This window comes from Nothobranchius furzeri, chromosome 8 (genome assembly GCF_043380555.1).
Source record: "Nothobranchius furzeri strain GRZ-AD chromosome 8, NfurGRZ-RIMD1, whole genome shotgun sequence".
NCBI classification, from domain to species: domain Eukaryota; kingdom Metazoa; phylum Chordata; class Actinopteri; order Cyprinodontiformes; family Nothobranchiidae; genus Nothobranchius; species Nothobranchius furzeri.
The window spans coordinates 38184018-38197216 of record NC_091748.1 but is presented as its reverse complement, the minus strand read 5'-3'; the positions used below and the strand labels follow the sequence as shown (position 1 = coordinate 38197216).

General features: G+C 40.1%; 1 protein-coding gene across 1 annotated transcript; it reads right to left on the bottom strand.

The window, feature by feature from the left end:
* Positions 1 to 650: 650 nt before the first annotated feature.
* LOC139071503 (sterile alpha motif domain-containing protein 3-like) lies at positions 651 to 12173 on the bottom strand. Its single transcript, XM_070554006.1, has 9 exons — positions 9036 to 12173; positions 8622 to 8736; positions 7788 to 7991; positions 4744 to 4831; positions 3857 to 4024; positions 3490 to 3708; positions 3077 to 3242; positions 2870 to 2949; positions 651 to 1131 (listed from the first exon to the last, which is right to left on the bottom strand). The coding sequence occupies exons 1-9, from the start codon at positions 9127 to 9129 to the stop codon at positions 847 to 849; spliced, it is 1419 nt and encodes a 472-aa protein (XP_070410107.1). The 5' UTR covers positions 9130 to 12173; the 3' UTR covers positions 651 to 846.
* Positions 12174 to 13199: the final 1026 nt, after the last annotated feature.

Genomic DNA, 13199 nt, shown 5'->3' with positions numbered 1-13199 from the left:
AGATTCTCTGTGGAACCTTAAAATCAGAACCTTTTAGGGTTCCTTAAATAACCATTTATCAAGGGGTTCTCTGAAGAACTAATTCATTTGGGTGCTTCAGAAAAAGTTTTTTTGGGTGTTTTAATCAGAAATTATCAATTTAAGTGCAGTAATTAAACCAAAAAGGAAATTTTGGACCCAATTACATTAAATCACTGTTTCATTCCTGTCAAATGTTTTCATTTACACCCAGACAAAACTTTGTTTTAGAGGTTATAAAGGGAAGTTTCTTGTTTCTACATTTCTTGAAAAAATCATTTCCACAAAATTAAACACCAGAACAAAAACTGATCATATAACATGTCCTTCAAAGCAAACAATTGAATGCAAATCGCTTAACTGTGCCATTAAAAAAGGTACAACGATCTAATTTTTTCATAAAAATGTATAAAATTGACATTCTCAAAGAAAGTCCCTACCCACATCTGTACCAAAAATCTTAAGCAGGTGAAAGTCAAAAAAAGAACTCATACTGCAAGGTTCCAATATGCAGCCAATTTATTTGCTTCAGGAAAGTAGTAACTTCTCAAGCAAGAAAGCTCTGTCACGCAAGTTTACAGGCGCCATCTTAAATGTCTTGTGATGTAAGTCCCTTGATGGGCCATGCACTGCGAACAAACAGTGTAAACAAGCAGACATAATATAATCCTATGCAAGGCAAAAAGGTATTATAAAGTGCTGAATTTTTTTTTTTTTATAATGCTGGAAAAATAGTGACGGTAAAGAGCAACTCGAGTTGAACACATTTGCAAAATCACATTGACAGAACAAACGGAAAACCATAACAGACAGTGCCAGGCTTGCTTTTCACAGTGAATTATAAAACCTTTGCACAGCAATTGGAACAGAACCCTTCATTTCGAAAACAAAAGTTTCCAGAAAGGAAACAGTCTTTCTCAAGTTTTTGGGATACTGAACTTGGAAGATGTGGTAAAGACAAAAAGTAACAGCCAGGGCAAGGGAGATGTCCACACTGCCATCATCAAGGAGTATCTCTTCATTATCCATCTTCACAGTGATGGCCTCACTCTGCAGTGGGTTTTCGTCCCTGCAGCCTGTCAGGACAACAGTTGGTGTTGGAAACACTGGATCCTGTAAAATGCAATCATAGAAAAGCCCTTAAATAATGACCCGCACTTGCACAGCACCTCTCAGAGTAAGGACTCCAAAGCGCTTTACACTACAGTGTATCATTCATCCATTCACACACTGATGGTGATGAGCTACGATGTAGCCACAGCTGCCCTGGGGCGCACTGACAGAGTCGAGGCTGCCGAGCACAGGCGCCACCGGTCCCTCCGACCACCACCAGCAGGCAAGGTGGGTTAAGTGTCTTGCCCAAGGACACAACAGCAGAATTCTCTGTCCGGAGCCGGGATCGAACCTGCAACCTTCCGATTACTGGACAACCCGCTACACCTGTTGAGCTACTGCTGACCCTAAGACTCTTTCTTAAGACTCCCTTTGTCAGACAAAATGACCAATTAAGCAAAGTTGAAAATATTTTAACCTGGCAGCAGCCAGATCTGAGTAGCCCCGCCCCGTGTTGAGTCTACACAGAGATCTGGAATGGTTGCAGCAGAATCTGTTTGAAAGAGGGAGGGCTCTCAGGTAGAGAATATTTTGAATTGATCGAGGACGTGCAAGGTAATGCCCAGCTGGCACTGGCTGGCTGCTGCCAGGATAGGGCATCCATGGTGAAGTGTGAAATCCATGGTGTAGCATAGCTAGCGAAACTTCATAGTAGAGGGCTGCATCGGGAATGGGTCCCACGGAACCCAACACAAATCTTGCGAGGGCGGGCGGTGTGAATTTTGCTGCGGGCGGGAACGGTCGGCTAAAAGAAACAGTGCAGGATCGGGATGAGTATGGAGTCGGCAACTGATGTTGAAAAGAAGCTGAAACAAGGTCTTTATGACACAAAAACCAAAGCAAGGCAAGTCAGACATTTGGAGGTGTTTCTCCGATTGTGTTAATATTTCTCATTCAGGTCTCTCTTACAAAAGCGACCTCGATCACTGCCTGATTAGAGTTGAATAGAATATGAAACGGCCTCTCCTTTATTTTTTTTTAAGAATTTTATAGTTTAAGTAGCGAGGAGTTATTTGAAATCACATGCGCCGAGGCGTCACCGGTGATCCTGCATGGTGACGCATCGGTGTTAAAGGGTTAAAAACTAAATGAAAACAAAGTGTGTCAATCCTGACCATTTGTTAAAGGGGGGAGTCGAGGGGTGCGCGCAGTCTCTTTAGTCTTTGTCCGCAAGAGCGGGAGGTATTGGAGATGTAGCGTGAGAGCATGTGTACAAGGTCAGATGCATGTGTCTCATGCTCATTGTGTTCGAGCTGGCAGCCCTGGTGAAAGCAGGATGGTATGTTTGTACATTTCACTATAATTGTGACTAATCTGCTGCAGCTAAACCTTGATTAGAAAACTAAAATCACAAATTCAACAGAAATCTTAATTTGTGCTAGAAACATAAACACAACTTAATATTTTCCTGAAATAGTTTAGTTCTAGTAAAATAAAGATATTTGAATAATATATTTAAGTCAGGTTTTGTCTGTTCTTTACTGAAAGTAGTTAATGAGCAAATAGCATAAAATGGCCAGGGCCGCACTTAAAATATAAATTCTATAGTTTTATTTAAATATCTATTTTTTAATAATTATTAATATGGATCAATATGAATTTTATCAATATGCTTTTTTTTCCTATATTGTCCAGCCATAATTCAAACAATAGAAATTTCACATGTTGGAGTCTGAGTCCATGTCCAAGTTCAAGTCCTGATGTTGCAAGCCTGAGTTCAAGTGCAAGTCATATTTACCTTGTCAATGACAAATAGCTGCTGTGGGTCCTCTTTGAAGACAGAAGGTAGTAGAAGCACTGCAGTGTTGACAATCTGACCTTAAAAAAATATACAGAAGAATTGTAAAGAAAAATATAAGTGCCTCAAATAACATGTAATTGAGCATGGTAAAGTAAAATGCATAACAATTTATTAAACTGTAAAGTTGTTAAAGGCACAACATACCTCTTCTTTCCTCCTCTGTCTCTGAGGCATCAAGCCCAGCCAAACACTTGTCCTTGAGGGCACTTTTAGGAGCCTTGTCAACAATTTTTTGGGACATCTTGGCAAAGTTGGTGACTATGCGTTTCTCCACGTCCACTTTGCTGATGAGCTTCACGTCCTCTAGAATCTAAAACACACACACAGTACGAAGAAGATATTGATACCAAGAATTTAAAAGGAACTCCAGCTATGAGGACGTGTTTACCCTAATAAGCCAATATTTTTCTGTTGAACCAAAATATGTTGTTAGAAACACACAAAATATAGCCATTTATTTACAAAACTATGTTTAGTGCATTTGTTGACATACGTAAAACTTGTGTTTTATAAGGATGGGTATGGCTCACAATTGAGCATGTATGCATTGACCTTACCAAGAATGGATGGCGTAGATAAGGGAACTCCTCCAGGACTGCAGCTGTCGAGTGTTCCTGAATAAAGTTTGCCCTGTATTTTTGCGTCTTAACCATTCCATTAATTATGAGGTCATAGTTGGGCGTCTGTTTCAGAGCTTCTTTTTTCATTGCTTCTTTATGGTGTTGAATGCTGTGCTCATCTTCTCCATCAGCTTCTCCATCGTGCATCTCCAAGGTCTAAATCAACGACAAGAAAAATCTAAATTTTATACAGCAAAATTTAGTGTTTAGCTTAATTGAAAATGTCCCAAATCCACTTAGGCGTTTAATTTTTTTTTCATAAGCCTATGCTCAAAAACTCTTATATAAATCTGAACTGACTTACAGCCCTGATTTTTTTCACAGAAGGGTCACTGCCCTCTGACTCTGCTCTTAGCTTCCTTCCACCATTTGGTAATGAGAATTTCTTCCTCATTTTTGCTACTTCACTGTTGCTGATCAGGGGAATTCTTTCCTTTTTGAATTTGTTGCGCAGGGACTCCAACAGGGCATCCTGACCAAATGCAGACAGAAATGTGATAATAAAAAGACTGACATTAACCACTAAGTCAGGGGTGTCAAACATGCGGCCCGCGGGCCGGATCCGGCTCGCAAATGAGTTAAATCCGGCCCGCGAGATGGTTATGTAAACTTTATTTTCATACTTTACAATGTAGAGTGAAAATAAACTTATCTTTGTGAGCAAGTTTCCTCTGTAACGAGTATAAATAAAACAAAACTGCACCCAAGGCTCACACAAGATCTTGAATCACATCCTGAAGTTGGCCGCCACTCAGGATGTGACTTCTGATACTGATGTGCTGGTGAAAGCTAAAAGATTTAAAGTAAAATGAGTCAAATATACTTTAAGTGCTGCATGAAACTGATCTAGCCATGTGATCTGTAAGCTCTGAATCACTAAGGAATGTTTTTTTTAATTAATTAATAAAAATTTTTTTCTTCAAATTTTCAAGTACACTTCAGGTACTTGTACTTGTACTATTTTGGATACACTGTCCGCAGGCTCCAGCTTTGTTTTATATTGATTGTATTAAAACAAAGGAAACAATCTGAAGTTGTTTTTAATTTACCGGTCCGGCCCACTTGGGACTAGATTTCCCTCAATGTGGCCCCTGAGCTAAAATGAGTTCGACACCCCTGCACTAAGTGGAAATGACAAAAACAGCATTTTCCACATTGCATTAAACACACGAATAGACAAAGAAAACTTACATATCCTGATCCATATTTCTCACGCAAAAATGGATACTGCATGAGAAGCGTTCGCATCAAATCCACATACTGGGTATGTGTTGGATACCTGGAAGCAGCAATTTGAAAAAAGATTACAAATACATTTTCTGGGGTGTTTGGTGGTCATACTAAGCTAGTGCTACATCACACTAGGGTTGTCACAGTAACTGGTGTAGCGGTAAACCCTGGTAAAAAAAAAGCTGACAATAATAATAACCGTCTTGTTTTCAAAAACTATATATATTATCTCGGTGGATTACTGTGGCTGTGGTGTAGGCGCGGTGACCCTTACCAGCCACCGTATCATTTGCTGGCGGCACATGCGCACTTTGTTATTTCAGCCAAAACTTTCTTGAAGCTAGCTTCTTACAAGCTGAAATAATGGTCAAAGGAGGAGACGGCAGGGCTCAGGACATTTACCATCCCTCAAAGAAGACAAAGTCGGAAGTATGGACATTTTTTGGATATTTGAAGAATGCCGAGGGACAGTTGATAGAAGACGGCTATCCTGTTTGCAGCACGTGCAGAAAAAGTGTCTGACAGGCAGCAACGCTTCTGCATGACCATCACCCACAACTCTACAGTCAACGCAAGGCAAGCTAACGTTAGCGTTTTAGCTAAAATGCGTGATCCGAGGATTTGGGTTGAGGGAGAATGCAATGAGTCGCTATATAAAGCAGCCGCAGCGCCGCTACCTGCATATGAACCGTGTCGCAGACACCCCCATATTGAAATGACGCCATGCATTACGGGGCTCCCAGGGGCAGATAAGAGTTGGTCTCTCTCCGAGAATAATTATGAATTTAACAATGATTACTGCCTGATGACATTTTCCCACATCTGCAAAGCTCACTGGAAGGACACAAACCGAGGACAATACTTTCCTGATATAGGGTTTATTACTCAAGTAAGGGTAAAAAAGTATCTGATTAGAAGGCTACTTGAGTACTGAGTATCATCTGATCTAATACTTTTAAAATGATGACATCAAACAGACATAAAATAAGAAGTTATGGGCAAATATTGGTATTTTAAAGACTAAAGGGAAAAATGTAAACAAATAAACAACATAATTACAAAATAACACATTTTAGGCAAAAATTTAGACACAAACTGAGGACAATATTTTCCTGACATACAGGGTTTATTTAGCTGTCTGAAAATGTAGCACGTTTAAAAAAATACCGCAATACCGAAAACCATGACAATTTTGGTCACAATAACCGTGAGGTTAAATTTTCACTGTGAACACCCTACATTACACAACAGTGTGCACACCTGACTTCTCTGCCTATAGTACTTCAAGCATTCAGTTGGATTGCAGTGGCGGCTGGTGAACTTTTATTTTGGAGGGGCGCATTTTAATAGGTGCCAAAAATAGCATGCCAGCTGACATTTGCATGATCTGTTAATATTCCATCATTATTTCATCACATTTCTAGTCAAAACTAGGGCTGAAACGATTCCTCGAGTACCTCGAATAATTCGAGTACAAAAAATCCTCGAGTCAAATTCTCTGCCTCGAGGATTCGTTTAATTCATATTTAATTAATTCATGGCTTTGCAATCGCCCGGGGTCATGTTTCACCCGGACCGAAATAAGTGACGCACATGTCCACTGGACTGAATGCACACGCGAGTAGCGAACGTAACTTAACTTTCTCTTAAACCATGGCTGACAACGTTGACCCCGGTGAAGTTCTAAAAAGACACAAAATGTCAAAGGTGTGGGACCATTTTTCACGTCGTAAGGCGGAAAACGTAGCCCAGTGTAAAAACTGTAAAATGGATGTAGCCTACCACAACACCACATCCTCCGTGCTGCAGCACCTGTAAATGTCACTTCTGCAACCGGACTCGGAGCCTCTACAAGATAATGCTTTTTAGCCTGTATTTCTATATATTCTGCAGACACTGTGCGACTTTTTCGTTTGTAGCACTGTTTCAGCTCACACCGTACATCTGGTAGCAACACGTCGAACTTAAAATGTGCTAAAAATAGCAGTTTTACACAACACGTCGGACTTTTTATTGTGTTATTGATGTCTGTTGTCCCTCGGGGTTTCTGCAGGAGGACACGGGTCTTTATGAGTGGCGGAGGAAAACGAAAGAAAGTAAATAAATGTTTTGTGATCAGTATAATTTGACAAAACCACAGCAAACATGCTTTTGACAATCCTTGTTAGTGTGAGAAAAAAGTGTAGAAATTAAAACGGACGTGTGTTAATAGGGAAACAGCCGGCGAGCTGTTTGCGCATGCGCCGTGAGCGGTTCTGGTTCTGTTTGGGCCGCAGCCGCTCGCAGCGCTACTTCAACAGTTATCCTCTGGCTTGCAGGCTAGTAGATTGTCACACGAGGGGAAAATCGGCTCAGGTTGTTTACTTATTTTTTGCACAGCCATTTGTTTACTGTGAAGTAAAGTTGAAGTGCTGAAGTTTTGCAAACTTAATTTTGAATAAAACTTGAAGAATAACTGGCAATTGCTTGCTCATTTTAAGAGTCTTTCATAATTATAACATGCTATTTGATATAATGGTTTACAAACACAAAAGGGTAATTTATTAGAGTACTCGATTAATCGAAAAAAATATTCGATAGAGTACTCGATTACAAAAATATTCGATAGCTGCAGCCCTAGTCAAAACCAAAGGTTTTTCAGGAGAAACATGGATTAATAATAATAATAATAATAATACATTTTATTTCAAAGCGCCTTTCAGGACACCCAAGGTCACTTTACACAAAACACGTAATAAAATACAATAAAACAATAATAAAACCCAAAGAAGAAAAAACAGAGAGAAACATTTCAATAAAATCAGAGATTAGAAAGGTAATTTATTTTTTAAAAAATGTCTTTATTCATATGCACCTTCAGATCATGCTAATCTCAGCTGGCATGCTTTTTTTTGCACCTGTTAAAATGCGCCCCACTGACAAAAAAGTCATCAGCCGCCACGGAGTATGTTCAATATTTATCTATTTGGTTTTAAAACGAATAAAATATGCAGGCCAATACTCACATGGTCTGAACACTCAGTGTATCATAGAGAGCCTGTATGAGTGCATTCTTCAATTTGTTTCGCTGGTGAGACTTCAGGTCTGGGTCTTTGTTGTTCAAAGATCTGACAAGGAATTGAGGGAACCGAAGTTGAAAACATCCTGCGGTGGGATTTTCAGGTACATCTGGTTCTTCATCATGCAGTAGCGATATATTCTTTTCTTTTCTGTTAGTGTAAGAAAAAAAAGAACATTTTTTAAGCAGTTACTCTCCGTGATTGGTTAGGTATAGGGGTGTAACAGTATGCTTCCGGACCATGTGCTCCCAGAAGAACGAAAAAATTAATGCAAGTCAATGGGGCTAAAAACTATTTTCTAATTTCACTTATTCAGGGTATATGCAGGGATCTCAAAATTAAAACCTGTCTGTCGGCTTTACTGGGACAAGAGCTCTGATGCAGAGGCAAATACACAGCTCTCTCTCGCTTTTCCCGTTCCCACTGAGCGGCAGCTATGTGCTACAGACAGAGAAGTTTACTTAACAGCATCCAGAATGAAAATGAATCGCACATGCGGTAACCCCATGCTGGCTAATTCTACTCGCTAATCGGAGGCGGTAGGCGTAATTTCAGCCAATCAGTCCGTAGCGTTACCTTGGTCCCAGTCTGACCGCTGGGGAGGAGGGCTGAAAAAAAAAAACTCGCCTTGGACTAGAAAATGCACATCTGACCCATGTGTGAAACCAAATTCCGGTTCCGTGTGGCCCAATACTCAACTGTGCCGACACTAATGTGTAAGCGCCAATAGACTCCCTATTCTTGGAAAAACAAAATGTCAAAGAATGAATTTGAACTTACGCTTTCAGGGTACTGAGGATGGCCATAAAGCGCACCTGGTCATTTATTTTGGGAAATATCCGTTCACACATCCGCTCCGATAATCCCAGCAGTGTTGCACCATCAATTTCATTCTCTAGGGAAAAAAAAATAGACAAAGACAAGTACAAAAAGACAGGTTGAGACAGATAAAAAGAGAAAGACCAACAGAAAATTTTAAATTAGTCCCGGTAACACCGTACACCATGGTAAAATGTAGAGGTAGATAGACGGTATTGAAATTTGGATACTGCCCAAGCCTAATACCAATGTTAGTAAAATAAAAAAATAAAAGAAAAAAACAGCACAGGTGTTAAAATGTTAGGAGATGAGCAACTAAAGAACAGTCCCTACAGTAAATTTATATCTGTGTGATGTACCAGTCTGTAAAATTACCTTCAATCATGCGATTTGAATGGACGATGTAAGAGGGAAATATAGTCTTTGCCTGCGCAGCGGTAACAGTCAAGTGGGTGGAAGTCAATTTCATCTCCAGGCTTCAGTATGACTGTATCATCAGTTTCTTCCACATGAAAAGCATGTAGATGGCTGGAAAATGCAACAGTTGCAAAGCTTTTTGCCACCAGAAACCAGTTTGCCCGAAAATGCAGTATCTTACAGACCTGCACAAACAATGGTATTTGTTCACCTTCCAACAGGTCGATGATGAAAAAGTCCCCAGTGCAATACCTTGTAGTGTTCACTGTCACAGCTTTTGTCATCCAGAGTTCATCTTCCTCAGTTAGTCCCAGGTTTCTGAAGTAGGTCAGCACAGAATCAGGCAATTCTTCTGAACTGACTTTGGTAGTTTCATAAGGTACAGTGTCTGTTAGAAATGATGTTGATGTGTTCCACTCCCAGCATTGTCTGAGTTGATGTCTTTTGGCCAGTGAGTAACACACGTTTTTGAAATTATTCATAACCTGGGCCACTTTTTTGAAGTACAAATGTTTTGACTCATATCTCATACACCAATTGGACCGTGGTGGTCCAAATTCCAGTATGAGACGAGGATAGTGCAACAGATAATGCACCTTTGGAGTGAGAGCACCAGGATACAGGTCTTTAAAAGTAGCAATGAATTGCGCAACTAAAAAACCTAAGTAGCTAATCCAGCTTTTTGCAATTGTTGGAGCTAGGAGTATTTCGGTTATCTCACGCAGAAGCATATACAATTGCCAGTCCTTATTAGTAGCGGGAACCTTATCTCCGATTACAAAAGACAACAGGCGAAACAGTGTCCACTTTTCAACAGCTTTGCCAATTATATGTCCATTGGCAGAAACTTTTTCTGAAAAAGGAGGTGGCTTGTTCCTGATATCATTTTGTCCATAGCTAAAGTCCTGCAGGAGATTACGGAGTTCCGCAACAGTCACAACTTTGTCCTTGTGTAGTGTCTTGATCACCAGCTTAAGTGTAAGTGGTATAACCCCCTCTAAAACATCATGCATAACATCAGGAGGAAATGCCTTTGTGACTTCAAAATGAGGAAGAACACTGAAAGCACAGGGTCCATTTACACCATACACTGTAGTGGCTGTAGAGTCATCTGCAACACATTTCAAATGATATTCATGAACTTCACGTGTACGCAGAACACAGTCCTCCTCAAGTGTTTTTGCTGCAATGTCCTTGTAATGACATAAGCAATACCTGCACACTCTACCACTGTTGAAGCAGCAAGAAAATCCTGCAAGGGCATGAGCTGACAAATTATCTGCGCATACAGTTGCAATGGTCCCTCTGACAAAATATTCTTGATCCTTGTAACAAACTCTTACACCTTCAGATTGTAATGTTAAGACATCACTTAAAAGTGGTTCTAAAACTTTTGCTACACCATACTGTTTTAAAATACTATGTTTTACAAGAATTAGAAGGTGTATGTTTTTCAAAGCTGATCTAAATTGGGGTTTCAGATTTCCCAAAGAAAAATAAAAAGCTGAAACTTTATGCAAGGTTCTCTTAGATCCCAAGGGGTTCACTATCTCAAATTCATCATTGTATAACTGAAGAGTTAAACACGGGTGGCCACAATTAAAGAATTGAGATTCTTGAAAAATACTTCCATCACTGAAGTTGGTTAAAGCATCACTTTTTTTGAGAACAATCAAAAATTTGTTTCTGATATGCACTATTCCTCAGAACTAGGTTAAGCACATCAAGTAATGGAACATATTGGAAAGTGTGTTTTCCACGAGAATCACACCCAAGAATATACTCTTTCGGCTCAATTAATGACAGTGTTTCAAGACAATACTTGTCGAGCCTGTACACACTACTGACTGCACTGAAGCAATGTTCAACCAAAAATGGCTCTCTGAGCAAAGCAAGTTGTGGATTATTGACATCTATGTTTACATTCTCTAAACAAGTGGCAACAAGAGCCTGATAGGTTTGATGAAAATGACTAAATATTAACTCCAACTCATTGATCACAGCTGACTGTACTGCTCTCTGAACAATATGCTTCTCTTGCAACTTCAGACAGAATAAAGCCAACTGTTTTTGAATGGAGTCTGTGAGCTGGTTGACAATGTTACCCACTGTTGATACTGAACCCTCAGCAGTAGAATCTGGCTCGGTCTCCTCAGAAAACTGACTTGATTCTTCTTGAAAAGATGACACACAGTTCACATCACTGTGATGATGCCGGCGAATATGATTTTTTAAATATTTGACTCTTGAATACTGACGAGGACAACCATCAAGTCCACAGACTACTGAAAAATCACTCTCATCTTCATGGTAAAGCTGTAGATGTTTCAGCCACTTTGTGTGAGTTGGGGTCCTAACAGGACATCTCTGGCACTGGAATACCTCGGTCATTCATACCCAAAGCTCACCAATGAATGATGTTGTGAAGTTTTCAAATCCATTGACCTTCAGCCATGAGCAGACACAGTTTACAGACCACAAATCTGCCATCCCTGTAAGAGAATGAGATAGAAACCATTAGCCTACAGCTCATCCGTGTTGAAGTTGTGTAATATTACAGAATTTTACAATGTTCATTATGTTAGACAAATGACTCTTGCAGATAAGCTTTTAAATCAAACTAATACTTTAAATCATTACACTGTAGCGTGGCTCTGATCGCAGAGGTCTGAGGGTCTGCTTGTATTTTAACTGTAAATTTTAGATGCATATGCAACCAGCACAACAGACTTGCATGGAAACCAGGCAGCCGTGTGGGTCGGCTGCCCCAGAGCTCCATCTAGCTTTGTGGGTTAGCTCAGCTAGTTAGTTACGCATCAGTTTGGACTGTTTATTGAATACAATACAGGGGTGGAAACTTAAAACTGCCCGAGCGCCAATGGCGATAAATTTTCTTGTCGGGCGGTAAATAATTGACAACTTACCGCTCGGGTGGCACCCAAGCTTTGTTTGTCATTTACACACAATCGTTTACCTCCCCCTGTGTCCGCGCATTTGGGATACATCGTGGCCGCGCCCTAGGGGTGCAGCAAATCATCATTGATCCACTATCTCTCTCTACAGTTCGGCACGCACGCGGTTCGGTCACGTGGAGGGCGGATGCGCTACCTGTAACCTGTTCAATCTAAAGGAGAAACGCACAGCAATCGGACTTCTCTGTAACTCCTGCTTTTATAGCAAGTTTCAAATTGAGCAGAAAATGTTGCACTTCTACATAATAAAAAGAGAGAGTAAAGCTATTTGTTTTTTTTTTTCTTTATGCTGATCCAAAAACCTTCTGATCCGTGACTAAAAACCGTGATGTGATCTGAACCGTAAAAAATTTGATCTGTTGTATCACTCCAGCGCCCTGAAGGAAGCAGCCATTTGCGAAGAGATTTGTATAGTAGGTCATCTTTGCATTTATTTTTATAAATTTTTTTGTTTTTATTTTTTTAACTGCCATCTTTTGCTTCTTTCATAATTTTCTTTTTTTGTTGATTTAAATTTTTATTAAAATGTCTGTTTGAAAAAAAAAAAACCTCACCTTTCCTTTTTATTCAGTTTTCATTTTATTTTATTTTTATTTCCCAGTTGTGATTTTTACTCCTTTTAGCAGATGACCTGCGGGGCCGGTAGATTCTCAGCCGGGCCATTAACTATTTTGAGTTACCGGCCCTGCTGGCCGGGTGGTTGTGTAGTTAATTTCCACCCCTGCAATAAATTCAGTCTAAAGAAATCGCTAATATCTTATGGCAAAATGTATCACAATATATCACGATATATCGTATAGTCTCCCCGTATCGTGATTCATATCATATCGCCAAAATTTCACCAATGCACACCCCTAGTACACATAACTTCAACAATTGAATTAGCTCGAGTATCAAATATTGATTTGCACAGAGGTTGCAGTTCTACTGTGTGAGCACAGCGCAACTCGTGAGCGAGCTTGTAGTGAGCGCATGCGTTTTTGCCGCTTACCCCGGTTTCACACTGCAAGCATCAGCGGAACGGATCAGCAGCGGAGCGGCTCACTTACGAACTTTAAAGCAGTCCTTTTCACACTGGGAGTCTTGGCCGCGGCATGGCTTCCTCGCTGCACCTTGCTGTACTCGCGAGTTCTAAAATCCCTCGAGATTT

Excerpts from the sequence above, each read along its gene's own strand:
- LOC139071503 (XM_070554006.1), bottom strand. The coding sequence starts at position 9,129 with ATGAAATTGACTTCCACCCACTTGACTGTTACCGCTGCGCAGGCAAAG. Across the intron at positions 3,709-3,856 it reads CTGTGAAAAAAATCAGGGCT|ACCTTGGAGATGCACGATGG; the intron begins GTAAGTCAGTTC and ends TCGTTGATTTAG. Across the intron at positions 3,243-3,489 it reads ATCTACGCCATCCATTCTTG|ATTCTAGAGGACGTGAAGCT; the intron begins GTAAGGTCAATG and ends TGTGTGTTTTAG.